The sequence below is a fragment of the Colletotrichum jinshuiense genome, chromosome 9, assembly GCF_051148585.1.
Source record: "Colletotrichum jinshuiense chromosome 9, complete sequence".
Lineage (NCBI taxonomy): Eukaryota > Fungi > Ascomycota > Sordariomycetes > Glomerellales > Glomerellaceae > Colletotrichum > Colletotrichum jinshuiense.
Genome location: NC_139316.1, coordinates 1231372 through 1259095, shown reverse-complemented (window position 1 = coordinate 1259095; position 27724 = coordinate 1231372). Strand labels below are relative to the sequence as shown.

At 50.2% G+C, this 27724-nt stretch overlaps 8 protein-coding genes across 8 annotated transcripts; 5 read left to right on the top strand and 3 right to left on the bottom strand.

Annotated features, from left to right (window-relative positions):
• Positions 1 to 1454: 1454 nt before the first annotated feature.
• Positions 1455 to 2446, top strand: EsH8_IX_000351 (SurE domain-containing protein; the record flags this gene model as incomplete). Its single annotated transcript, XM_083266687.1, has 2 exons — positions 1455 to 1635; positions 1719 to 2446. The coding sequence occupies 2 exons, from the start codon at positions 1455 to 1457 to the stop codon at positions 2444 to 2446; spliced, it is 909 nt and encodes a 302-aa protein (XP_083130252.1).
• A 1189-nt stretch (positions 2447 to 3635) lies between these two features.
• EsH8_IX_000350 (uncharacterized protein) lies at positions 3636 to 4733 on the bottom strand (the record flags this gene model as incomplete). The annotated part of the gene is made up of 1 exon (XM_083266686.1): positions 3636 to 4733. One exon carries the CDS (start codon positions 4731 to 4733, stop codon positions 3636 to 3638), a length of 1098 nt encoding a protein of 365 aa, XP_083130251.1.
• Positions 4734 to 7653: 2920 nt separating this feature from the next.
• On the top strand, positions 7654 to 8598 carry EsH8_IX_000349 (sulfotransferase family protein; the record flags this gene model as incomplete). Its single annotated transcript, XM_083266685.1, has 3 exons — positions 7654 to 7682; positions 7762 to 8244; positions 8343 to 8598. The coding sequence occupies 3 exons, from the start codon at positions 7654 to 7656 to the stop codon at positions 8596 to 8598; spliced, it is 768 nt and encodes a 255-aa protein (XP_083130250.1).
• A 4545-nt stretch (positions 8599 to 13143) lies between these two features.
• Positions 13144 to 14253, top strand: EsH8_IX_000348 (uncharacterized protein; the record flags this gene model as incomplete). The annotated part of the gene is made up of 1 exon (XM_083266684.1): positions 13144 to 14253. One exon carries the CDS (start codon positions 13144 to 13146, stop codon positions 14251 to 14253), a length of 1110 nt encoding a protein of 369 aa, XP_083130249.1.
• A 662-nt stretch (positions 14254 to 14915) lies between these two features.
• On the bottom strand, positions 14916 to 15904 carry EsH8_IX_000347 (Caleosin related protein-domain-containing protein; the record flags this gene model as incomplete). The annotated part of the gene is made up of 4 exons (XM_083266683.1): positions 14916 to 15034; positions 15088 to 15451; positions 15607 to 15695; positions 15751 to 15904. 4 exons carry the CDS (start codon positions 15902 to 15904, stop codon positions 14916 to 14918), a joined length of 726 nt encoding a protein of 241 aa, XP_083130248.1.
• Positions 15905 to 20331: 4427 nt separating this feature from the next.
• EsH8_IX_000346 (beta-glucosidase) lies at positions 20332 to 23038 on the top strand (the record flags this gene model as incomplete). The annotated part of the gene is made up of 2 exons (XM_083266682.1): positions 20332 to 21032; positions 21088 to 23038. The coding sequence occupies 2 exons, from the start codon at positions 20332 to 20334 to the stop codon at positions 23036 to 23038; spliced, it is 2652 nt and encodes an 883-aa protein (XP_083130247.1).
• An 85-nt stretch (positions 23039 to 23123) lies between these two features.
• Positions 23124 to 25349, bottom strand: EsH8_IX_000345 (uncharacterized protein; the record flags this gene model as incomplete). The annotated part of the gene is made up of 2 exons (XM_083266681.1): positions 23124 to 24551; positions 24612 to 25349. The coding sequence occupies 2 exons, from the start codon at positions 25347 to 25349 to the stop codon at positions 23124 to 23126; spliced, it is 2166 nt and encodes a 721-aa protein (XP_083130246.1).
• A 672-nt stretch (positions 25350 to 26021) lies between these two features.
• Positions 26022 to 27522, top strand: EsH8_IX_000344 (uncharacterized protein; the record flags this gene model as incomplete). Its single annotated transcript, XM_083266680.1, has 2 exons — positions 26022 to 26213; positions 26335 to 27522. The coding sequence occupies 2 exons, from the start codon at positions 26022 to 26024 to the stop codon at positions 27520 to 27522; spliced, it is 1380 nt and encodes a 459-aa protein (XP_083130245.1).
• Between the last annotated feature and the right edge of the window lie 202 nt (positions 27523 to 27724).

The following is a 27724-nucleotide window of genomic DNA, read 5'->3' as shown; positions in this document are numbered from 1 at the left end:
GCGTCTCCAACCTTTTTCGGCGCGCAACATTCGCATACCGGTAGCTGCGAGGAGGAGGCGGGGGGGAGGCATGGGCCACAAGCATGTCCCTGCAGGCATTCTGACGGCTGACCTGATTAGGGCGAAGAAGGCGACCGACCCTCGCCCCCTTTCGCTGGGCGGGGTGTTCATGTTTCTTCTGGTCCCGGGGAGGGCTTGGAGAGATTGCGGATGCATCACGGAGCTGTCGGGCGGTGGCTGACGGGCAAGCAAGGTACCCGCAGGCTTTTGCAAGCTTAATTATGTGCTTAACTCCAGAGCGGCGCGCGCCATTGGAGGGGTTTCGATGAAACGAGCCCTGCTGCTGGGCTGGCTTGTTCGTGTAAGGCTTCGGGCCGGCATGCTGAACGTCGACCCGCACTCGACCAGAGATATCGCACTCGGGGATGCCGTGGTTTCAAGAGAGCCCGTCTATTGTTAGGACGCCAATTGCGGATACCCGTTCCCTCAGCTTGATGAGCCCGAGAATTGCAAGCCAGGGCCGGTGTTTTGTTCGCAGAGAGGGGTCCGGGTCTTGTACGGCGCCCCCTCGTAAGGAATAATTCTGCACTCGACGCAAATCGGCGATTGGCAGCGCCGGCCGCCCGGCCGATGAAGCTCGGCCGTGGGCTCGCCGCGCAAGAAACCTTAAGCTTCAATACTTTCGTCATCCGCCCCGCGAGGCAATCAGCGCCGAGGGGGCGTGATAGGCGAGCATGAGAGATGGCCCCCCATCGAAGTGACGGGCATGGGCCCCTGCTCGACGGTGCAGCTGGGCTCCATTTCGAGAGGGACCTTCTGGGCCCCATGGCCCTGGTCCTCCCGTCCATGGTCGCATTCTCCATCGGCACTGCCTCCCCCTTGTGGCATCGCTGGCCGCCGCAATGTCGAAGGCCAAGGCCCACGTGCTTGAGCTCTGAGCAATCAAGCAACCGGGGCGCGTCTCTCGAAGGTTGGACATGGCGGGCTGAGGCGGGGGACGGGCTTGCGTTGATTCGATGGCGCCGTTCCTCTTGGGGCAGGTTTCACTGGGCCAGGGGCGCGTCGGCGTGCACGGCGGCCATTGGGTGCGGGGGGGATGGGGCACGCAGATATTGGGTTGATGATCATTATAGCCCGGCTGCAACCGGCTGCAGAAGGGCAGGGTGCCAGCCACGGATGTGACCGACGGGCGACCTCCTTCGACAGCACGTGTAAACTCTGGTTCGTGGGCGAGATTTGACGCGCCGGGGTCAGGGGAGGGGGGACGGGGGATAGAGGACCTTGGTGGTGATGGTTCGATTTGCCGTTTACTTAAGATCGATGCGGTCCGCGCCGATGCCTGGCAGGAGGAGAGCTTGAGAGACATCGCTTCACACCTCGCCATCTCTCCCTTTCCACTCCTTTAGCCTCGTCTCGTTGCCCCAAGGGCCTTTGTCAGTCAGTCCCACGTCACAATGCGCGCCGACGCCACATTTGCTCTGCTCGCGCAGGTCCTCGCCGTCCAGGGCGTGCGCATCATCCAATCCAACGACGATGGCTGGGCTGAGCTCTACGCCCGCTCCTTCAACGACGCGTTGAGAGCCTCGGGCCACGACGTCCTCCTGTCCGCCCCGGCCGAGAACAAGTCCGGCTCCAGTATGTCCAACCCGAACCCCCTCCCGGTCTCCTCGCCTTGCTCTCGAGACAAGACCTCATGACGAGACTGACCAAACCACCAGGCTCCCTGGACACCGAGCCCAACCCGCGCACGAGCGCGTGCCAGTACAACAGCTGCGAGGCCAACAGCGGCCCCGTCGGCTTCAACGCGACCCGCAAGGACCTCCGCTGGGTCAACTCGTACCCCGTGACCTCGATGCGCTACGGCATCGAGCAGTTCGCCGCCGAGCAGTGGAACGGCCAGGCCCCGGAGCTCGCCGTCTCGGGCCCCAACGTCGGCTCCAACCTGTGGCTGCAGGTGCCCTTCTCCGGCACCGTCGGCACCGCCGCCTACGCCTCGGGCACCAAGGGCATCCCCGCCATCGCCTTCTCGGGCTCGTCCTCGGGCACGCTCGCCTGGAACACGAGCCCCGTGCCCGCGCGCAGCACCGTCTACGCCGAGCTCGCCACCCGCCTCGTCGACAAGATCGTCGCCGGCGGCGCGCCCTACCTGCCCGAGAACGTCTGGCTCAACGTCAACTTCCCCAAGGTTACCGACACGGCCTGCAACGACCCGGACCAGTTCAAGTGGGTGCTCAGCCGCATCAACCCGGGCCTCTTCTCCGGCCCGGACGTCAGCACGTGCGGCGCCAAGGAGCGGCTCCCCGAGGAGAACACCGTCGTCGGCACCTCGTCGGGCTGCTACATCTCCGTCAGCGTCGGCGACTCGGGCGACAAGACCACCGCGCCCAAGGAGAAGCAGCAGCCCGTCTTGGACAGGCTGGGCGACTTCCTGTCCTGCTTGCCGTAAGCCGGCGGGAGGGGGTGCTCTGTAAGGATAGGGGCGACGGAGATGAAAATAGATGACGATCAAGATATGATAAAATAAAAAATATCAATGAAAGATGGAAATTTTTTAATTCTTTTTTTTTTAAGTGTGTTTCCGAGGCATCAAGCCCCTAAAACTTGGGTTCGAGCGCCCTTGTCTTTTGGCGTCCTTGTTTTATTTGAATGCCTGAAGTAAGGCTTGGTGCAACCTGAAAATGGCTGAACAGCAACACTTTATACGAACAATAAATGACACTAATTTCAAGCTAAGCTACAATGCCATTTCTATAGTTTGATTCTCACATGTAAGCCGCTAGGCCCAACAACTTTGAGGTTGGTACCAGGTATCAATCGTTTGTTTGGTGGCGGTCTTGTTGGGCCATTTTGGTTAGAGGATACGGTGATCAGTCGTTTCCTCAACAAAGACCATGCATTTATACTTATTCTCTGAAAAACAGAGCTCCCGAATCTGGGGAAATCGATGACAAACTATGGTCACTTCGGAGATATGCTTGATACAAGGAGAAGCGTATTGTGAACTATCGCCACTATAGATTGTGGGAACCCTTCAGCTTGATCCGGGAAAACGCTCTTGTTATAGGTCTCCAACGGTGATCTGGAGTTGAAGAGCTTAAAATATTTGTGCCTACAGGTTTTGATATTTTATAAACTGAAGCATCCGCTTTGTATCCAAGGAAGTTCGGTAGACTTGAGTCTTGCTCAGTCTATCTTTTAGGTGACTGTGATCCTTAAACCCAGTCACAAGGTGTCCCGTCTATTTCTTCCCGTTTGGGGCCGTTTTCAACCTTAGAAACCTCGGAGAAAACTTTTGTCCCCAAGCAATACCACCCACGGTAGTTTAATGAGGTGAAAGCCCAGCTGTACAAGGCTGGGATGCCTACCTTATCCTAGAGATTGCGGCTTAAAGCCAAAGCATCCGCTTCAAGTTCCCTAGGCATCAAAGTTTGTACTACTACATTTCGATAGTAGTACCTCCTTATTTTCGTCTTACAGATTGGACGACAAGGATGTAAAGTTGCTTTGGGTATAAAGTAGGCTCAATAGTAGGACAAAGTCATATCAGCTATTCACTCTAGTATATTGAACTCTAGTGGAAGCGAATCTGATAGACTTGAAAATAACTATGTCCTAAAGAAGGCGGCTCCATCTCTTTACATCGTGAAACCCCTCCTGTTGTATTGCGAAACCTCCCGGGGATAAAACGGCGAAGACCATTCAGCCGAGTCCGCTATAAGCATGGCATCTATTCCGCCACCGCCTCCGCTGACATACAAAAACTTTGTGAAATCCGCCTCCGCATAGTAAGAAAAACTAGTGTTTGGGGGTACAAAGAACACATCGCCGTCGATAAGATGCGCGGTGGGGAATCCGTCAACAGTAACAGCAAGTTGTCCGTCCTCCATCATGAACGCTGTAGCATGTGGGCTTGTTACGGCAGACGTTATTACGTCCTCCGGCTTCTGGCTCATCGTGATAGTGCCATGAGCGAAGAGGGCATTTGTTTGTTGCGAGCCAAGCAGCGGAGAAACGATCTGGTAAACCCCATCTTTCGAATGGAGCCATTTTGGTCCGTAGTCCTCGGCAACCCAGATCGGGTTCTTGTCATCTGGCGGAAGCTCGTTTGGCCCATCGTGCCAGTTCCCCGGTCCAGCTTTATTATCGACAAGGTCGTATTGTGGCGTGAAGTTACGCTGGGGGTACACGTCATACGGCGCAAGTTCAGTCTCGTTCAGAGGCCCAGTAAGATTCAGAGCGCGTGTTATCGCCTCAGAAAAGAAGTACCTCTCGAACGAGCCAGGTGCGAGCACGGAAATCAACTGCGTATCCGGTTCCATAAACTGGAACATGTGTATCGTGTTGTTTGGAATTCCGCAAAAATCCCCTGGCATCATGATGCGAGTCGTTTGAACTGATGTGTTTGCGATGAAGCCCTCATTGTTTTCGCCCCACATCTGGATGCGTCCCTTAGATGTGTAAAAGGATTCGTACGTCTTTCTATGAACGTGGGGGAATGCATTTGGGCCGCCAATCGAAGAGCCATGAACGACCATCAAGGTAAAGGCATCGTCAGAGGAGTTGCCGATCACCGGGAAGAAGGTGGAAATCGTGCCGTTCCCACCGAGAGACAGACCAACATTTTTCTTGAGAGCGTATGGCTGAAGACTTTGAGGTGTAGTGTCCTGCCAAAGAGAAGCACAGAAACCTGTCGAAACAAGGCAAGTAACGGTTGTGATAGTTGACAGATGCATTGTATGTGTTTCGTGTGGATAGAAGTTGAGATGACTTTAGAAGATACAGCAATGATGACGAGCTAAACTCATGGTATAAAAACAAAATCACTTATAATAGTAAAGACTGTGACTTCGGATAGCCGGTACACCAGCAATTAATTCATCTTGGAGCAATTGCAGTGAAGTTGAAGCTCAAAGTGAATCAGTGGAGCATGTCTCCCAAAACCCCGCGCGCATTGAGGCCCGCGCGTATCAAGCCCGCCGCGGGAACGAAGGACATACATAACAGCAACGCTAGCGAAAATGCCCCATCCCTCACCGATGCTCCAGCCAACCTGACCGTGCCAAGTCGTCAGTCATGTTTAAGGGTTTGTAATACAACACCAACGCAAAAGATTCCGCCAGGTCTCCCGCAAGCAGCTGATCGGGTCCATGGTACCTACCTAGGGCGATTCTCTCGTATCTTCTCCGGAGATCTGCCAAAAAATCTTTCGGCGTGTGTCATGAAGCCTGTGGATAAATAGCTTCAGGTTTGCCCGGTTGTTGACGTCGTTGGGGTTGACAGAGATCCAAATCGCGGGCATACCGGTCTAGATGCCAATTACATATATCTTTCTGCGCATAAGGAGTCGCGTTTCGATAGAGAGCGGGTAGACGTGACTAAAAATTAACAGCCCACAGAGAAGGAAAGACACTTCGACGTTCATTATCCTTCTCGCATCTCGTTCTCCGTTCTGTCCGGCCGTTCCCCATAATGGTCCCGTAAACCCGGTTGAGCCTATCAGAAAACCCCTTTGTCGTGCGCACCATGTTGATGCAACAATTAGATGCATGAAGGAGGATATTAAACCCCAGGAAAAAAAGGCCAAGAAAGGTGACAAGCCGTCATCTGTATCGTTGCAGCACGTATCTAGTCCAGTAGCTGTGTGATTAGCAGCCCGAATCTGGTTCGTCTAGATAGCATCAACTAGGAATGATAATCTTGTCTGCCTATTTGAAAGCCTCTAAGCCACCCTCACCCCAGTTCACCCTCGGCTTCACCCTTAAAGAAGTATCACTAGGTGAGCCTCGAGAGAGCTTTGAACGCAGAATCCGTGGAATATAGTGCCAAATCAACATCCATTGGACTGTGGTTCGTCAATTTCAGCTTCATTTCTTTATTGACAGGCGTAGCAGCTTTTTGTCAGGTCAGGCCCCTTTATCGCCGCGGCAAGTTTGATGATGCCCTGGGAGCTCGGTCTCCACCAAGAACCAAGTCGACACTTTGTCCTAATCGCTCCCCTCACTCAGCGCGGGTGTGTTCCAATGGCGGTGTTACTATGATCAGAGGAACCTGTCGTAAAACCCGGTTCATCGTGTACTCGCCGAGCTGTGTCGGTCCCCATGGGTTCTTTCCCACGGATACATTCATGTCCACGAACGCGTCTGTCAACGCGGCCACAGCTTCCCTTGCCGGTACTTCAGGCGAGGATGGGAATGTGCCTTCATATGGTGATGGTGAAAATATCTGCCTATTTCCGCATAGGTTGGCTAAGTAAAACGACTTGCGCTGTCTCCGTTTGATGATTTTGTGTCTCGTTCTGGCCTGCATCATTTTGAGCCATCGACCCATCAACTCCGAGGGAATATGGGCGCGAGAAGCCGTACTGTATCGCTTAATATCTGAGCTTTCTGCGAAAAAGCCAGACCTCTTGCAAAATCGCAAGTCTGTCGATAGATTTTCTCCCAATTTAAGGTTCTGGCGCCTACCATCGAGAGGCTCCGAGAGCCAGCCCTTGTTATTCTCGTTGAAGTAATACTCTACAGAAAAGTAGTTGTTGGACCACTGGCTATTGATTTGGGCAGTTATCGAGCACTGGGCTGTGTAGTAGCACTTTAGTGGGTTGATTCCACGGGCATTGACCGCGTTCCCGAAACCCCCGTTCATTTTGATCTGGCTAGGAAGCTGAATTAGGATTTGAATAGTGGGCGATCTCGCGGGCCGTAGCAGTCGACAAAAATCTCGACCGCAATCATATTCCAGAAGCCGGGAGATGTATTATTCTCATATTGAATCTCCGTTGGCTTCGACCCAGGGTCTTGTGGTAGGTTTCACCGCGCCAGACATATCGTGAACTCAATTACTGCCCGCTTCGGCAGGAACTCGACCACAAGTAGTAACTCACTAGCCCTCAAAAAAGTTTGCTGGGTTGTTCTCTTTCAAAGTCAACTCTGTGCGCGAGAGTCCCCGATGTCTTCACAGCCAGGTCTCGATGCAACAAGCACAGAGCAGGAGGTTTGGTTTCTCACCCCTCGTGGCTTGTTGCTTTCCGGCAATCTGAGGATTTTGCTGTTCTGTGCACTGACATTTATTTTGACTGGAACATTCCTTCATTTGTTGCTACAATCCTGTTATGTACGGCTTCCTGCGGCATTCTCGACTCGGAACTGGACCCTGAGGTTAGCTAGCCTACCCGACGCATACGATCATGCGGCAATATGTTCCTCTGCAATTTTAATGCCACGCAGTTGCGACTCTATGCATCTATTACATGTGGCATCTGGTATTTCGCGTTGGGTCTAACAGAAAGATCTCTGTCTTCGCAACACTGAGCCTGAAGGACATGCAAGATAGTGTTAATAATGCAAGTTTTGACGTCGCTAAGGATTGATCTGCATATTTAGTGCTGACACAGAACACGGGATCTGCTGACAGGCAGGCTAGTGAACGACACACCATCTGTGATCGACGGCTAGGCGGGGTTTAAAGACAGCGACGCAAACAATTCATATCGATTGTTTTAATCACTTTCTCATTTTCACGATTATTCTTGGCCATCCAAGTTCCTCCACCATATAGACCCCGTCTCGCAAGTCAACCGTGTTGCACTCTGTACAGCGCTCCGCAAGCATGTCGCGATACGTCGACTGCCAACCCATTAATCCAAACCCTCGACAGATGAGGGTAATTTTACTAAGCTTTGGACGGTAAGCAAAAGGGAATTTTTATCTTGCCGAGCATGTATAGGTCCTCACTACATGGCAGATAACTCACTTCTTCCCGCAGGAATGGGACTTTGGGGTTCTACTACGCTCTGAAGACTCTGGGATACAAACCCTATCACCAGATGGAGGTCTTCAAGAACGGTGTGCCGCATATTCGTATGATGGAAGAAGCCGTCCGGGCGAGTAATCAAGACCAGGGCGCACCTTTCAACAAACAGGACTTTGACAAATGGCTTGGCGATTACGATGCCATCACCGACATTCCGAGCTGGCTTCTCAAAGACATTGTCTCGACGTACCCGGATGCGAGGTTCATACTCACTGAAAGGGACTCCGAAGCGTGGAGAGATTCCATCGTGAAGACTTTCCAACCGCTGGGCGACTTTCTCCGCTCTCCGATTATTCGCCTGGTGGGGCTGGTGGACTCGTACACCTATTACTTGAGTCGATTGAGTGACAGCTTCTGCTATGTACTGTATGGAGGTTATTTGGGGCCTGACAAGGAGAAGGCTCAAGCCGAGGCAGTGAAAGTCTATGAGAACCAGTAAGCCATCATGAACCCCATGTCTCTGCTCCAGATGAAGTCAGCTAGATACGAGGATGTGCATACTGGAAAACCCTAAAGACTGACGGAGTACATAGTAATAAGGAGGTCAAGAAGCTAGTGCCAGCGGATAACCTCCTTGTCGTGAAGCTTGAAGACGGACTCTCCTGGGAGAAATTTTGTTCCTTCCTTGGACACGATGTCCCGGACGTCCCATACCCGAGAGTCAATGAAGCAACGGAGTTCCAGGTTATGGTCATGAGAGATATGATTGCATCATGGAAAAAGAGTGCCACGAAGGTTGTCAGCGTTCTAGTTCCTCTTTTTGGGGCATTTTACTGGCTCCTGAAATGAAAGCAAGAGCACCGTGGGCTCAAACAATAGTTTCATTGCGATTGCTTTGCCAATAACCCCTGAATAAAGGAACCAACTTTCATCATTTGAATTCCTTTTGCATACAGCCTCAAATAAAAAGTTACCTTCTAGGCGGGGGGGGGCGTTTACCATTCTCCCTCCCAAAGGAAGCCAGTATGCACGGCTACTTATAAAGGATTCAACAGCCCGAACAACATGCCGATACCATGAGCCTTGTAAGCTTAGCTTCCCATAAGTGCTCTCTCATATGCCAATCAAGAGCCATGCGATGTATTTGTAGAAGCAATATTTGACCTAAACCATTGTGTTCAGGAGTCATAACATCAGCAGCGCTCCATATGATGCATATGCGGAATCTTTCCTTTGCAGTATCAAAGCCCTTAACACCAAATATTCGTTGCCCATGCTGGGTGTCAAACCCATTTACCCCATCGGCTCTTCACAATAGCTTCATTTCTTACTCGAATGCCCGGATTTAATCGAAACCGTAAGTTCACTGCCGTTCTTCATCTGGTTGATCTCGCTTGTCAGGTACCGCACCTGCCTCATCGTAGAATCCAGTTTTTGCACGGTGTCCACGATGTTTTGTTGATGGATGTCCAGACGATGGCATGAGTTGGCTAGATTGGTGCCCATGCTGGTCTCTTTCTTCTGCAGCTCCCGGTATTCCGTTTCCATCTTTCGGAAGGCCTTTGTTTCGCTTAGGAGAAGGTTGAGCTTTTGGTGTATGTCTAATAGATTCTAGTCGACATGAGCCCGCCGTTGGAGAAGCTTCTCGGTTTTCGGATCGTTATATGACGAAGGCTGTACCTTTTTGTTATCGAGTTGTCCCGTCTCCGGCCACTGGCTCTGACTTGCCTGTGACTGAGACGAGCATTTGCCAGCGCACTGCTCATCCAAGTATTGCGGCTCGTTGATCTGTGGAAGCAGAAACGGACCTTGGGGAACTGGCCTGTAACCTTGCACCAATCCATCGCTGGAATTTCCCTCGCGCGCTTTTCATTGGGAATTTGGCGATCCATGGCTCACAGCTTGCTCCGTCGTGCTGTTGGTCTTGTCAAATGAAGGTACGCACAGCTTGATTGCTTCGGTGTACAAAATTAGTGTAGCCTAATAGTTTAGAAGCAAGAGATTCATTGAAAAATAGAAAAGGGATCGGAAAACTGCAGTTCTGCGCACTTATTTTGAAGGCGATTGTCAAGTTTAGTCAAAAACAAAAAAGAAGCAAGATTGGAAGATGGAGGCGTCGTCCTGGGCGGAGACAGGTGATAGCTGTCTTGGCTGCCTAACCTCACTTCACTTCACATCAAATCGCTCCTGGGCCATCATGATATTTCATCGCGAATCTAATGATGAACTTGCTCAGGCCTTGGTGGCTGCCTAGCCTATGGAGCTGATTATGTTCCTATCTCCATTGTAAAAAGGAGTTATCTTTGTCCAGTGAGTGATTACTAGGAACAATTTGAAGTAGTACCACTTATTGTGTCACTGTTTGCATTCTAAACATGAATAATCTACTTCAGATGACAAGCTGCGGGTTTCCTATCGAAAGCGGTAGCCATACCACGGAGAAGGTCGGCTTTCCTGGCTTAACCGTGTAGTTTTCGTTTAAAGTTGTCTCACATGCACTGCAACGGCAACAGCCGAGCTAACCCAAGGATTCCCGAGTCATTGGCTCTCCTACCAAGTTTTGAACCGTGCCTTCGATTGATCGAACGGTCTGCTAAACCATCGTGAGATTTTGGTCGCATTTCTATCGAGTAGAAATGGCTGCAACAACTTTGTCGAGATATGATGTGCCTACGAGCCTAACTTTTACTACCAATAATCATGTTCTTATATATCATACGCGTAATTCGTATATAAACACCAAACTCATATCTAGAAATATCTCTCTTCGCCAGACTCACTTCGTCATAAAGGCAAGCGATTGAGGCATCCTTCAGTGAAGCCCAGCTACGGGAAGTTCCATGCACTTGTCAAGTCGCCGTCTGGGATTGGAACGGTTTTCTATGCACAGGAAAACTTGACTTTCACATAAAGGCTTATTCACCCAGTATATGCTCGGTGAGGTTGGGATAATCCACCTTCCTTCTTCAAAAGCTTGAATTTTGAGGAAGCTCGTCTCATTAGTTGATTGGGAAACTTACATGCCGCCCTATCGGCTTGTTTTTCGGGAGACCAAAGCCGAAAACCTTAATCCTGATGAGTTGACTTGACATCTTGAGAGATCCAAAATCTAATTCCTCAGTCGAATATTTCAATGCTTCTCCTGAGGGGTAATTGCTCATTCGGCATCAGAGTGCCACGTCCAACAGCGCCTGCCCATTCTATCTGCCGGTCATGGCAGTGATCACATAATCATTGACAGTGCAATCGTATGCGCCTTTTAAAACGTCCACGACAACCCTTGTAGCAATAAAATCAGGTCTTAAACAATCCCAGTAAAACTTTAGAAAGGGAACCGGAGCCGGGCTGCTAGGCCCATTTTGAGGTGCCTTTGGTCTCACCAAAGCCTTGTATTCCTTTCGTCCTATGCACCTCCACGGCAGCCTTTCTTTTTCGCCGGTGCCAATGAGTGTCTACCTGTCTGGCCCTGGCTGTGCTCTTGGCGTGTGTTATGAGCTGCATGTCCACGAACACACCTCCAGGGTCTCTTCGTCAAACATTGGGAATGAAGGCTTGTCAGTGCTTGGCAGTGCTTGGCGCTTGGCTGTCCATAAATAATGCTCCAAGCGCAACTCTGATACCTCGATATCAAGCTGTTGGTCACACAGCCCCCGGCTTTCGCAGCAGCAAATGAATTCTGATGACTGGTCTGGGATCAAAATCACAATGCAACAACCTGTAGGCAAACCATCTTTCGCAAAAATTAACGTTCAACAATCGACTGCAGCCGAGGTGACAGAGTTGCCCCTGATGTTTAGTCTGCTCGCTCTCGGCGTCGGCTAGTAGTCTTTCCCTGAGAGGTGTTCCACATCGCGGATGCAACCGAATGCAAGTACAAAGTTGGGAAGAAAACATCAGGCATCAGGGCTCGCAAGTTGCACAACGCCCGCCCTGCACATGATTCGGGGAGAAAAAGTATTGTTCAAAGCACAAACCCGAGTTTGTGCCGTGCGCCCTGTTACGCGCCGGTTGGGGCGGCCGAGTGGACTGAGCGCATCAAGCACACGGATGAAGGTTGCGTAAGTGTCCGAACCCAAACCAAAAATCCATTCGTACCTCTGGAGCTTGTATTTGGTGTGAAGTGACTTCAGCAACTAGAAACAAACTAGGTTGCCCTTAGTTAGGGCGGCTACGTTTTCCTCAGGTGGAAATCTTGGCGGGCAGTAGCCAAGTTACGGTAGGAGGGAGCCCTCCTCCCAAGAATACAGAGATCCAACAGCGAAAGCTAAAGGTTCGTATAAGGAGGGCGAAATCTTAGGATGGTGCGCCGCTTCAGGGCCACCTTAAACTCAGGTCTCAGGTATTGGTTGTCTCGGTAGTCGGTGTCCAACTGTCGAGAAGGATATAGATCACACATCAGCAAGTTGGTTATTACATGCCTGGTCGATTCGGTGATTTGAATTAACAATGTGCGCATTTCTTGCTCGTAATACACGCCAGGGCCCGCGGGAATCCGTCGGCGGCCGAAAGGTGCAACGGCGTGGTGCCGCTATCGCGCGGGAGCCCGTCGATCGACTAATGACCTAGCCCTTAACCAGCCATGGTTAGGTTTGGTTTACCCGTTCAAGCGCTAAGCTAGAAAAGTAAACCGAGCAGGGCGGTCGCATATGTCGGGGACGGTATGGCAGAGTCGTTTGGGTCCTAAAGCAATCAAGTTGGTGTGACATCACGGACCAATGCACAGGAGCCATGCAGTTGGGAGAGCCCAGGTGGGCGAGAAGGTCCAAGGTTTGTTTCACACCCGGACAGAGTTCGCCGCTCGCGGCCAATCCCCGCAAACAACCCTCCCCCCTCATCCTGCTCCAAACTTCTGGACGACAGCTTATCAACCGGACTCAAGGCAGTGCGCGTCTCAGAAGCTCGTTGTGAATTTGGTGATAAGTACAGCCCGTTGCCGACCGGCGCGGGGACGTACGTCGTCTGAAAAGTTCCGCCCGTGCATAACGATACCGACACAGAGACCATGTCCGTAGGTCGGCATCGCTAGAGCCTAGCAGTGACTGAACTCGGCACTCCCCTGCATCCAAATATTGGGAGGGCAGAAGAAGATCTGGGTGTCTCCCCGTGCTGCGTATGTCGTCTCTTCCCCCCAATACGCACGCACTGAAACGACGTGCGCTAACATTCATGCTCAGGCCGCCAGGGGTGTTGGGCTTGTTGGCACGGTCGAAGCTAGAAGCATGGTGAGGATTCATGACGTTCAACCAAATCATGGCGATATGTAAATAAGGACCTTGCTTCCCCCTTCTACACAGCTGTTCATCCCGATGGTAAATCTCTTACCCATGAGCGTGCCAAGCAAACATGGGATAGGGACCTCGAATACGATTATCATATCCACACAGTTCGGCCAAGATGAATACCTTCAACCCCCGTCGGGTGTCCTACCTGAGGCCTCCCACTATGAGTGGGCAGGTGCGGGAGTCCTGGGCTTCGCCATACCCCTCACTCAGCTCCATCGGATATCCCCCATCGACAAGATCGGCCGACGAGCGGCTCGCGTCCGTTATCTGGCACCGTACCTTCAACCACGTCGACTACGCCGCGTACAAGGCAGCATGCGATGCCGAGAGGGAAGCCAAGCCTGAGCACAATCCCGATGTATTTTCAGTTTCCTCCAACGGGGGCCGGAACATTTTCTCACGAATCGGCGCGATGCTCACAATTTACCCCTACCGCGATATGGGATGGCTGGTTACTATGGTCTTCATCATGGCCGCCATTTGCCTCTGTCTGAATGGCATATTTACCCTCATTCAGCTGCTTGACCCGCGGTTGGACTTTCCCGGACGCGAAACGGGCACATTGGTGACCCTTACCCTGGGCAGTGCGCTCCTGGCCCTGAGCAGTCTTATGGGACTGTTGGCCGCCTTCAACGTCGATCGTGGCACGATAGATCCCAAGCGAGACGCTCCAGACGCGTACAAGCCGGCTCTTCTTGGCAGCGAAGAATGGGTTTGGTGGCCGAATTGGTACGAGTCCCGGAATATCTTCTGGCCTAGCACGGCGTTCCGCGCCGGCGTCCTTCAGTTCTTCGCCAGCTCGTTCTTCACCATCTCAGCAGTCGCAAACATTCCCGGTGTCTTCGATCTGACACACCCCAATGCTTCGATCATCTTTGTCACTTCTCCTCAACTGATCGGTGGTGGTCTCTTTGTCATTGCTGGTCTCCTCATCATCTATCTATCTCAGGACAAGTGGTACATCCCGAAGCTTCTTGACGCCAGTTGGCAAAACGGACTCTGGAACATGGTTGGTGCGGGTGGATTTTTGGCCATCGGCGTTTTGACACTTGTCGCAAAGACCGCAACAGTGGCAATTGCGGCGCTGTTCTTGACAAGCGGGCTTGGATTTTTGATGGCCAGCTTGATCCAGTGGTACATCATTATGGAGTTTTATCCAGTTGATCCTTATGTGGAGGACCCCATCAAGGCAGCTGAACTCGCTTCACAGTCTATTTATTAACGACCTTTTACGATTGGGATTGGGATTACGGATTTTAGCCTATACCAGGAAAGATACAGATTTTAGATGCCGACTCATTATAATTTACGATTTAACGACCTTAAAACATTTCGTTTACATTTGTAACCACACTGACATTTGAGGACACCCACCACCATTTACTTTTTATGAAAGCCGCATGACCTCATGGTTTCCGGTCGTCAGGCAGGCACATAAGCCTCATTGCCACCCACATTTTCCCGCAACAGTACAGTAAAAAAAAACGCAGCCCATGCCTGAATTGGTATGAATTTTTATACTATGAAATGTTTATGGCGCATCAGTGGAAGTCACTCAACCGCCAATTACGTCTGTCGATAGGCAGGGAGGTGGCTAAGAATCGGGGCGCAGGTTTTCAGACATGTGAGGGTTGAGTTAACGCATTGACATCTCTGCGTTCAATATACGTTAATTTCTGCGCGAAATATGGGATTATTAGGAACCTAACATTGTATCGAGCCTATGGCTATTCTGCGTGATTCTATACTTCCCTTATGAGCATTCCTCCTAAGCCCAGCCTAATCCTAGATGCCTAATGTAGGTATCAAATGAAATCGACTTCAAAATCCTTTGTGACTTCCAAGCAGCCAGTTGAACAAATAGTGTAACAACCATTAAGGTGCTCATTTGTTCGACCTACGAGCAGCAATGGTGTAGAAAATGCTGCCATCGTATATGCCACGAATATCTTCCTTTACCATGCGGCCATCGGCAGGCCATAGCATTAGATACGTTGCCAGCCCTGTACTCGTATTAGTCTTACGAACACTGAATTCACTCTATTATGCTACTCACACTCAAAGAAAGCACCACCCCAGCCAATTGGGTCGGCAACAAGTCTCTGGCCTTTGAGCATCGCTAGCACGTCCCATATAGTCATATAGTCTCTACCACCAGCGTACTTGGCGAACATGTCTTCGAACTTTTGCGGATTGAAACGACCCTCTGTATCGTACGTGTTGGTGTCACTGCCATGCTTATCCTTATGGATGTTTTGAACATAAATGCGGAAGAGAGGGTCTGGAAGGTAGCCGTGCAAGGTCGGATAAGAGAAGTTGCCATGGATGATGAATACGGATATGAGAGAAAGGAAAATTCCAAACCCGAGCTTATGAAAGCCCCAGAATGTGTCGGTGGGATAGATCACCCCATCTTTGTCCTTGGCATATGTCAGCCAGCTTTTGACAAAGTAAGAGAAAAACAACAGACTTACAGTGTCAAAAAAGTCACAATGTTGTTGGAGAACCTAAGGGGCAGTTTTACCAGTGAGCTTCTGGATTCCTAGAGCAATAAATGATTCATCAAAATACTTACGGTTTGGTGACGGTGTCTCTTCGCCCAGTCATGTTCCGTAGTACCATTGGGACGTTCGTAGGTTGCGGCAATGTTGGCTCGGGGGGTGCCTGAAAATGTCAGTCAGCTTTATGTAAGTGTGTTATGGGTTATCAAGGAATTTACCAGTATGAGCAAGCTTCTGGTCTTCCTCTGGCTGAAGGAAGGGCTTGCGCTGGACCGTGACTGGAACCTCGGGGATCGAGAACACGACAGGCTCTCCCAGAATATCAGCTGGCTTCCGCGACTTCGTATTATTGTGCTCATTGAGTGTAGTCATTTTTACAATTTAATCTGGATTGGTGGGTAGAAGTGTGAACCACTGAGAACCTTCAGATTAGAAAAAAATTGGTATGCGGTGGGATAAATCAAATTACGTACTAATATGCTGGGGAATATGAACGGTTCATCGTGACGTCACTGAGTCTTATCACAACCTCCATCCGGCGGTTAGGCTAACTTGCAACTTGATCATCCTGTTTCACTTCTGCATGTGACAATGGTTCACTTCGATTAACCCCTCTACGCTTGGTATCGTCGGATATGCCCGGTAATTATCTAAAACAGGCATGTTGGCCCTACTGATCGTTCGACTGAAGATGCATCGTACGGAATGAACACCTTGGAGCGGATAGCTTAACTTCCATGAAGCTCTTGTTCAAGAGTGAGAGGAAAGTATCAGGGACACAATCACTAATGGCTTATTAGGTATCGGTCTTCGTACTTACCAACACATGTCCTCTTTTCTTGGTGTGAGTGTAGTATCGTATGTAGCTTGCATCATAAAAATAAAATCATTAAGCAGTCAAAAAGCCTTCGTTTTCTCAAACTCTCTTGAACACTAACTACTTTATACATATTTAACAGAATAACAATCACGGATAAGTTTTTACAATCATCATCATCCGGTACACTTTCAGCAGATTTCGGCTTCTACTCTAAGAGACCCAAATGTATCGGATCTCAGCTAACTGGTGGTAACAGCCTCCCCCGAAGCTCTTTCTAAGCGCAAAAGCTGCGTATCAGTAGCGGCAGCTAAGACCTATGCCACGAGTTCTCACATCTACATCTACAACCAGCCCTGGGGCGACAAGAAGCCATGGCATTAGCATGACAAAGAACTTTACATGGTTCTGAGGGCCTGGCAGACGCCTACGACTCAGGTATCGACTTTGTTGATAAGAAAGTTACTCATGGTTATGACAAGAGTGAAACCATTACTGCCAATTTGTCAGCGGTCTCGTTCACGACGATGTTGTTGTGCAGACAAAGTATTTCAACACGCCCTCGAAGTTAAGCGATTTCATTATTCTATCCATAGACCAGTTATCGATCTCAAAAACAGTCTTGTAAGTAAATAATTGAATTACGTGGATATAACTCATTCATGGGCCGATTTATCCCCAGAGAATTGTATCAGTTGATGAGGGTATGACCAAGTATATCAGGGAGGATCTCGCAAAGACCGGCGGCGTCGCAAGCGAGTTGATATAATGGATAATAAGAAGCTTCAAAGCAATTACAACATGAGATACTTTTAGCGGCCAGTGCGAGTTAGATGTCCTACATAACTACCCTGCGATCCCCGTTAACATCAAAAGGTGAAAGTATGATCATACACTTTTTCAATCATACACTTCGCTGGTACAAGATGACTGTATTGGGAGCTATCCACCTGCCATTTACTGCGAATCAGTACGAATTCAGCAGTTACGATATTAAGGATATCGAGCTTACCATATTGGCCTTGCGGATGTTTTCACGGAACTTCGACTAGAGCTATGAACTTGTGACCTAACTACACCTGGATAAATATTCGCTCCCTTTTTTTGTTCTAGAAACGCTGAGCAGACCAAGGATTTTCTTGAAGCTGTCTTGGTTGCATGTTTAATGAGGGGGGCGTGGTTACTTTCTTGTGGCAGGATTGTTAGGTGAGGTGGCAGTGGAGGGAGGATACCAACTAAAGAACGAAACTTTGGGAGATCTGCGCCCAGTAGAAAATTGGTTTCAAACCATATTTATCGTATCATATATTAACGGCCCCATAGACAGAATAGTCTACGCAAAACGCTCTGGAGTGATCATCAATACGGGAAGTTGGCTCTTCGGTCACCGAGAGGTCGGACGATCCTAGACTTTGACGACTTGCGAAAGTATTTCTCTTTTAACCAAAATTTCTTATTTATTACCTGTGCAAACCGCATTGTGCATGTTACAATTCTAACCAGGGCCCAGTAGTGGTCATTGCAAAGCGAAGGGCTAAGATCTGGAGGTCATTCACTACTTACGAAACCCTCTGGCATGATTCAGTAGTCCAAATCCAGGCCGCAATTAATGAGATGATTGGACTGCCTTTCTGGCCCCTGTTTCCTAAAATAACAAAGTCTTAATCCAGCTAGTGGCTTCTCAAGGAGAGCAAACGCTTGGACAGTGCTCGGCTTATACCACCCGTGGAGAACAGGCTCCCGTCATTAATATGGTCAATCCTCCCTTTGATGAAACAACATTGCGCAGCCTGCGTCCCCGACCTAATAATTGAGCGGCATCCTGCCGACCTCTTCCCTACATCGACCACCCTGGGAAACACATTCTTGTCTTGGCAGTGGTCGAGCGCGATAGCACATGTAAGAGCTGCATTGAAACCAGGTGATCCTGAGGCTCGGTCTCCCCGTCATCTGTCAATCAGTGCAGTAAACCGTATAGACTGCGCTCGGGATTCCCAACCGTTTAGCCATGACCCCTACCAGCCTTGATAATTATTTTTCAGTTTTGACGTTTGATGGCCTCAAAAGAAGTCACCTCTTCGTCGATGAACCGCTCATTGTCAGTTCGTCCAATTTCTCTGGCACTGCTTTTATTTACTTTGACACTGACTTGGACTGAAATATCCAAGAGAAAAGCTCCGAGGGAATGTCACATGTGGGAAGCCCAAGGTCTAATACGGAAAGGCACACAAAGTGCGTCACTGACACAACCAGGTGTTCGGTGTAATCAGAGCTAAGAAGGTTATCACTATCGCGCTGCACAGATCCTCAGTCCGTGTATACGATATTTTGCGTTGCTGGGGCAATGTAACGGCTTTTAATTCATTGGCAAAGTGAAAAGAGTAGGTTTAAAAAAGGTTGTGAATCGGACGATGGACAACGAATCTCGCATGGAACATCCCAAGATAGACAGCCACACCGACCACATACATCTGCAGTGAATTCTTAAAAAATTGTGGTCGATGTACATTTGTAAGATCACAGACCAGTCCAAACTCGCGGGGTCATTTAGCGATTCGTAGAGGGGAAGAAACAAGGACAGCATAATGGTGGTTATACCGCAACAACGATTGCAGTATAGTATAATGGAATAAACGGAAGAGCTTTTTTGCAGTAACTCTAACGATTTCTTGATTTCTTGCTTAAACGAAAATGAGGCCTGGCTGCAGAATTTGGGGCATCCACTGAGGAAGGTCTGAGATGTCACTATGTGTATGTATGTACTTATTTATGAATTTATAGTAACTACAAGAAGAAATCTTTGATGCGAACGGGATCAGAAATTCACGACTTTCCACAAGAGCAAAAGATAAATGATCAGTGTGAGGCTTGAACTCACGGCCTTGGCATTACTCAACATATCGTGTGATATATTAGTACCACGCTCTGACCAACTGAGCTAACCGACCAATTGGTATTTGTTGAAGTCCGCTACGTTGATTTCTCACGAAATGGGGCAGCGGTGGAGTGTGTGAGTCACTGAGATGTGCATTGAGCTGCCATTGGATCCTAATCTCATTCAAACGCTGCAAAAAGGAACTGGCTGACGTTCCAACAGTGATTAGAAAAAATTGTCCCTGAAATTTGCTCATATGGTTGAATTTTGTTTTTCCAGCCGAGCCTGATCAGTTCTATCAGGTGTTGTCTCCTACTCGCCATGTTCCAGGTGCATATCCGCACGAAATGAACCGAATAATATCCGGGGAATAAGTGACTAGGTACTCAGTATCTGTAGTCCCAGTAACGTTGTAGCAGAGGTTGCTGTGTATGTGTATGGCTAACCCGAGAGCAAGATGTTAGCCATCAATTATTCGGTTGTTCGCGTTCGGCCCAGAGCGGTGTCAGCGGGATGTCACACAGTCCTACACGTGCCATTTGTTGATACGCGTAAACATAGACCGCTAGAAGAGCATGACGTATTGATACGTAGACGATGCTCTAACAGCCCCATCGGATACGAACCCGAAACTCCGCGACGGCTGCAGCTACCGATGGCGCGCCATGTGGCCCTTTCCCCGAACTTCCAGGGCCAAAGTCGCACCAGGAACCAGGCACAAGCCCCGCTGTTTCCAAGGGGAAGCTTTTCAACGGGCATCCCGAATTGGGTAAGCTGCGTGTCACGCAATGACATTCCCCCGGAGTCCAGGGCGTGGGCGTTTTCTGCTCCCACTTCCTAAAACAATCATTCCATCCGACAATCCTCCCTCACAATTCACTCTCGAACACCCTCCAGCCACTAAGATCCATCCTGACGGCACCGGAAAACAAGCCCACAGGGACTCAGGCGTCGAACGTTCGTGTCATTCTACCCCAGATTCTTGAAACTTGACCGTCTTACGCCCGGGTGCCTCCCTCGCCGTGTCATGTGTTAAAGCACCGCCACCAACAGACTGTGCACTCTTTTTGAAGTAACGAACGACATCGACAGATCGATTCCGCCGCCATGGACCCGACTGTCCGAGAGCCAATGTGCATCAATGCTCTGCGTCCCCGAGCTGCCGACGATGAGAAGACCTCTTTTCATTTTAAGGGCCGGTCCTGCAGCTTCTCGACCGACATGATGCCCGATCAGAGCCAATTTCTTCACGCTACCAAACAAGCCAACTACCCTTCCAAACAATCCAGACTTATTCTATCTTTGCCAAAATGGACCAGACCATGGATTACAGGCGTGTTCGCGTTGTGCCTCACGGCCCTCATCCTAACCTCGGCCTCCTATGTCAACAGGCTATTCGACGCCGGCAGCTGGGTAGCCCTTCTGGAAGCACAATCAGCTGCTTCTCCGGTCCCTCCAGCCCATCCAGCAGTGTCTCCAGTTTCTCCAGCTCGGAACTGGAATGCAGCCGTGGCGAAGGCGACCGCCTTTGTGGCTCAGCTCAACCTCACGGAAAAGACTCAAATGGTGACTGGGAAACTCGGACTTGAGGCCGGTGGTTGCATCGGCAACATCGTGCCGATCGAGCGCATCGGCTTTCCCGGCCTCTGCCTGCTCGATGGTCCGACGGCGCTGGACCGCGCCGACCTCGTCAGTGTCTTCCCGGCTGGTCTTACAACGGCCGCCAGCTGGGACAAGGAGCTTATTTACCAGCGTGGCAAGGCCCTGGGTGAAGAGTTTCACGACAAGGGCGTTCATGTTGGGCTTGGGTAAGTCGCTGTCATTCCATGTCTTGCAGCTGCAAATTACTAATGCGTTTAATAGCCCGGTTGCTGGACCGCTGGGCAGAAATCAACTAGGAGGACGCAACTGGGAAGGATTTTCGCCTGATCCTTACCTCACTGGCATCGCCATGCAACTCACAATCGATGGCATGCAATCTTCAGGCGTGCAAGCCTGCGCAAAGCATTTCATTGGCAACGAACAAGAAACTCAACGATCTAACTCATGGCTCGAAAATGGCACGGAAATCGCTGCAATCTCGTCCAATATCGACGACCGCACCCTGCATGAGCTATACCTCTGGCCTTTTGCCGATTCCATCCGAGCCGGTGTTGCAAGTGTTATGTGCAGCTACAACCGCTTAAATCAGACGTACGCCTGCGAAAACTCAGGCTTACTAAACAAAATTCTCAAGACCGAGCTGGCCTTTAAGGGATACGTCATGTCCGACTGGTTCGCGACGCATTCTGGGGCAGATTCTATCAATAATGGGCTGGATATGAACATGCCTGGGCCAATTGGTCATGCCCAAATCTCGACAGGCGAGACATACTGGGGCACCAATATTACCAATATGATCAATGACGGCATTGTGTCCGAGGACCGTCTAGATGAGATGATCCGGTTGATCATGACGCAGTACTACTACTTCGAGCAAGACAGCGCCGACTACCCTACTGTTGACCCATCCATTATATTCACGATCGCGGCTCAGTCTAACTTGCTAGACATGCTTCCCTTTGAGCCGCCACCAAGCCGTGATGTCCAGCGCGATCATGCAAAGCTGATCCGCAAGCTGGGCGCTGAAGCAACCGTTCTTCTCAAAAACGTCAATGGAACCCTCCCGCTCAAGAAGCCGACCAACATCGGTATCTTTGGCAACGATGCTGCAGACCCAGCTGACGGGCTAGTCTTCGGAGCCGGGTTCGAGATTGGTACGCTTTCCGTTGGCGGCGGCTCAGGTACGGGTCGCCACACGTATCTTATTTCTCCACTTGAAGCTATCAAGGCACGCGCCCGCAAGACCGGTGCTCGTGTGCAGCATATTCTCAACAACAAGGTGCTGGCTGCCGGCGATTTCAGCAGCTTGTTCCCCATCCCGGAAATTTGTCTCGTCTTTCTTAATACATTTGCCTCTGAGGCTTATGACAGGACAAGTTATGAGGCTGACTGGAACTCGACACTGGTTGTTGAGAACGTAGCACGCCGGTGCCCCAATACTGTCGTCGTGACGCACTCGGCTGGTATCAATACCTTGCCGTGGGCCAACAATCCCAATGTCACAGCCATCTTGGCTGCCCATTTGCCCGGTCAGGAGTCAGGAAACTCTATCGTCGATGTTCTCTGGGGCGACGTGAACCCGTCAGGCAAGCTGCCATATTCAATCCCCGTCGACGCCAAGGATATTGATATTCCTGTTGTCAACCTCACTGAGGCAGATGTCACATCTCCCACGGCATGGCAGGCCAACTTCACAGAAGGTCTCTATATCGACTATCGTCATTTAGACGCCAGAAATATTGACCCGTTATACCCATTCGGCTTTGGTCTCAGTTACACTACTTTCGAACTGCAGGCATCGTTGAAGATTAACAAACTGGTCAAAGACGTTACTACAACGCCAGACCCCTCCACTCCCAACTCTCCAGGCGGTAACCCAGAGCTTTGGAAGCCTCTGGTTCGAGTTACTACCAGCGTTACCAATACTGGGTCTGTTGCTGGTGCCACGGTTCCTCAACTGTACGTGTCCTTGCCTCAAGACTCTGTCCCCGAGGGCACGCCCATTCAAGTTTTGCGAGGGTTTGAAAAAGTCTTTTTGGAGTCAAAAGAGTCCAAGACGATTGATTTTGAGGTGTTACGGAGGGATCTTAGCTACTGGGATGTGGCGTCGCAGACCTGGGTTATTCCCCAGGGGCCGATAGAGTTCCGAGTTGGCTTCAGCTCCCGGGACATTAAATCTACGGCAGCGCATATTGTTTGCTCGGGTTCTTAGAGTGTGGAGTCTGTTGGAGTAAAATGGGTTGAACGAGAAAAGTATTCGTGCTATATAATTATTGTATTTGGTGTCCTTCCAAGTTTCAGATAATCTCAAATTCTATCTCTGCAAACGCAACGTCTTCCTCTAGTCCCTCGCCGTCCATGAGCCCATTGATATAGCAATCCCCAACGATGCGCAACTTGTCATCCTTATCTCCACGCAGAATAATCGGAAAGTCGCACCCATAAAGGACAACTACCAAGTCTCCGGGCATGGTTCCGTCCATAGCCCAGCCAAATCGGCCATTCTCGGACCGAAAGAACCGCCGATTGTAAGTCCACTTGGTGTGCGCTCCAATAAACGTCTCGAAAGCAACTTTTTCCTTCATATAATACGCTACCTGCTCCTGTGGCTCCAGGCCATGACACGCAATCTGGTGGTCAGTTCGTTCCTCCAAAATCCTAGCCACACCCTTACCGTACTCCAGCACGCTCTTGTAGTAGATGTCCATGCCAGTCGCGCACTCATCAGTGGGACGCTTGTTGTCTCTCGTGCGGTTGCACATGAAAGTCCGCCATAGGTTCTCCCACATCTGAGGCGTAGTTTTCTTGTCCGGGAACGCAACGTCAATGACGCTACGGTACCACTTCTCCGAATGTTCACCCAATTTATCCATCGTCTTTTTGAGCCTGTACTCGGCGTCATTGAGTGGCTTTTCTTTTTCCCCAGGTTCGTTGCCATCTGTAATGTTTCTTTTTGGCTTTTCACCCATGTCGGCATCAAAGATTGGCCCTCCATACGCCGCCATATTTGGGGCCATAGGGTCGCTGGTACCACCGTTCTCAGGGTCGTCAGTACCGCCATCTAGTGGACCCAGTTGATTCAGAGACGGAATCTGCTTCTTGGTCTCTACTTCGGCGACTACGTCAACCACCCTCCCCTTGATTCGTAGGATGCCCGCGGCCGCGTCAACGATGAGTTCAGGCTTGGTGTCCCCGGCGGCCTTGGCCTGTAGTTCGCGGATACGAAAGGGCTCGACCCAGCCCGGACGGGACCAGTCTGGTACCCACGATGGCAGAGACAAGGTAGATGGCTTTGATGGGTTGATGCAGTGCGTCAGGATTTCAAGAGAGCCAGATCTCAAATGCTCCACGGCAAAGTCGGTAAATACCTTCTCTGGCGACAGTGAGTAATCGACGATAAAATCGTCCTTGTGATCCGTCAAACCGAGGATACCGTATATCTTATCGCTAGGGATTGTTGCGTTGAAGTCCCTTAGCTCTTCAAGCAGAGTGAGGAATGGCATCGACGTAAACGCCAACGACTTGTCGATCCGCTCCTTTCGAAGATTCTCCATGCATCCGATAGCTTTGAAGGCCTTGCATTCGCTGATGAGAGTCTGCAATTTGTATTCGGCGAGTGCGAGGATGACGTTAGTTAAGAGGTCCCATGGAAGCTGTATTTGCCCCAGGTGAACTGTTATATTGCTAGAATTGGCGACCTCCTGGATAATCCATGTGCGCCTAAACTAAAACAATCATTGAGCTTTAATGAAGACCCTGGTCCAGGAGAAATGATGGTAACTTACCCATGACCGGTTAAGCATTTCAGCCAAAAGCCCCCAGTCCAAGCGATGCGTTTCTGCATTGTTGTAGAAATGCCACTGGACCTCGTGTAGTGTCGAGTTGTTGTCCACGACCTTGCGCTTCACAAACAAGTCTTCAAACACGTCCGAGATGGCAGAGAGCGTGCGAACGGCATGGTAGTCCATTTCTGTGGATTCACCAAGCCACACACGCGTCTGACACGCACCCGCGTACACCTTTCCCATGATTTTTACGTGTTCGTTTCGCTCTCCCAAATCCTGCTGGTTGATACACAAGGCGTCAACCCATATGCGCAGGGCTTGGTCCTCCTGCCTGATGCGGCGCAGGGCACGGAACAGCTCGCCGCCTATAATGACCTCGACGCCGTCGCAGGTGATCGGCGCGTCAGGCATCTTGCCTCCCATACGAATGTATTGCTCGCCCCCGTACGGATGGTCGACGAGGTCTTTCCATTTCGAAGTACCGGATTCCGAGATAGTGTTGCCATTTTCGTCCTCGCCGTAGACGGCCCAAGGGATCTCCACCTCAGGGCCGATGTCCTCACCACGATCTACGCCTTTGCTCCAACAGTAGCTGAGGGCTTCGTAAGGCTCGTCTGGTGAGGCGATGGTGATGTGCGAGAGGTTGCATGTTATGGCGTCTGCGAATTTGCCAGGGTGTACTGTTAGGATACGTGTTTCGTGCGGAAGATTGAGGGGACGGTATGGATAGACTGTCATATTTAGATAGCGGCGTTAGGAAAATAATCTAAAAATGATGTCAAATTTTGGGAGACGAGCTTGATTTGCGATGCCTGCCCAATTTCCATATATGCTTTGTGCATTGCGGTGTAGCGCGTCTCGGGCTGCCTCCATCTTTAAAATGTCTTCATAGGGGTTGGCTATGCCAGGCACCAGCATTTAGCGCTCACCAGATGCATCATTTCGGGGGTCAATGATTGGTGGAGTGGCATTCAACCCTGGTCGACAATCAGGGCTGAGCGTGCAGCCGATGGATGGAAGTCAAGTTGTCTTCCACTTTTGATGCAGGGGCATGAGAGCCCCAGGAGGTTTAAGACCGCTTGAATTCACGTCGCTGGGGGGTCACGTGGGAAATGCGTATATGGCAAAGGAACTTTTGGGTCGAAGTAATACCAATTGGCGTTGAGTCACTTCCAGAGGATTGGAAAGTTGGTAGCTTGTTAACAAATGTCCCAAAATTCCTATAGTCGCTTAATCTTTCAAGCGCGGTTCAGAGTTCTAGCTTCACCCTACTTAAATACTGGTTGCCGCCAGACGCAAAGCGGTATTGGGTTTGTTCACCAGACGATAACGGAATTGATTTAGTCCGCCATTGCAAAGTCATAGGACCATTCGCTCATCTTCCAAGCCGAATACTTTCCAACATCAAAAATGCCTATTCCTCAGCGGCTCACGCCTTCAATTGAAACCTTGAGGGAATTCTACGTCGGCAAGGATGTAAACACCGTCCCAAAGCCGGCAGTCGTCCTGGATGCAGCCAAGGTCCGGAGGCACTGCCAATCCATGCTAGACGCCGTGGATGCTTTGGGAGTGGAATTTCGAGCCCATGTGAAAACACACAAGGTAGGCTGCATCGCATCCTAGTTATCTTTTTCCGCTGCAAGGGCCTAGCAAACGTCAACGTTGGGTTGGTAGTGCTACAGGCGGTCTCGAATATGGTATCCCGGACTAACTGCTTCTGCAGACTAAAGAAGTTGCACGTTTACAAGCCGGAGAAAACTCGCAAAATATCAACTTTATTGTTTCAACCGTGGCAGAGATTGAGTATCTGTTACCTGTTCTGAAGGAGTACCACCTTGTCGACCGCCAGGTCAACGTCCTTTACGGAGTTCCTCTGCTTGGTTCGCAAGTCGAACGACTCGCGACTTTGAACAAGGAGCTCGGGGAAGACAGCCTCACCGTCATTGTTGACCATCCTTCGCAGCTTGAATCAGTCAGCCGATTGCACGAGCTGAGCGGTCTTCCTGTGGGAGTCTTCCTGAAGATAGACACGGGCTATCACAGGGCTGGCTTGCCTGCTTTGTCTCTCAACAAGGGGGGCTTACTGGAACGGCTTGTTCAGCTTGATGAGCAAGGCCGAGCGACCCTTGTGGGATTATATTCCCATAGCAGTCTCAGTTACCAAGACAAAACAGCCGATCAGGCTATGCACAATCTGGCAGAAGAGATTGAAGGCTGCCTGGAAGCACTTTGTGCCAACAAAGGTCTTCTCGCCAGTACAAGGTCAAGAAAAATTACCATCAGCGTCGGTGCTTCACCCCAAGTAACCTCAATTGAGAATTTGACAACAGGAGCTTCTGGCGATGCTGGCGAGAAACGCCTTCGCGCAGCAATCCAAAATGTTCAAAAAGGATCGCAGGAGGGTCTCAAAACAACGCTCGAACTTCATGCGGGTGTTTACTCTATCCTTGACATGCAACAAATGTCCACTCGTTCAAGGATCACACTTGGTAGCTACGAAGACGAGGTTGCTATCTCCGTTGTCGCAGAGATTTGCAGCATCTACAATGATGGCGAGCGCAAAAAACCGGAGGCTCTAGTTGCAGTTGGAACGCTAGGGCTGGGCAGAGAACCCTGCCCGTCATACAGCGGATGGGGAGTTACTGGTCGACAACCGTATCCTGGTTCCGAAGAAGGAAGAAGGCTCATCGTCGAGAGAATCAGCCAAGAGCATTCTATCCTCTCGTGGGACTCGATTTCAGAGAGCGAGTCTGATCTACCGCCAATTCCACTCCAGGTTGGACAGACTGTCAATATTTACCCGAACCATGCCTGTGTCACGGGTGCTTTGTACGGTTGGTATTTGATAGTAGACTCAAGCAAGTCGAAGACCCAGATTGTGGATGTATGGATTCGGGGGTCGGGATGGTAAATCCCTTTGCAGAGAATGATCTCAAGATGGTTTAGGAAATATTTTGAAGTTGAAGTTTAAATAATATTGTACTTGTTTTCTTTTTGCAACAAAGGCAAACTATCGCTCTAGCCATTTTGATTCTGGGGAAATGAAGAAATTGGAAGATATCGAATAAAGTAGTCCGGAAGTCTTCGGGTTTCTCGGCCATCTCCCAGTCATA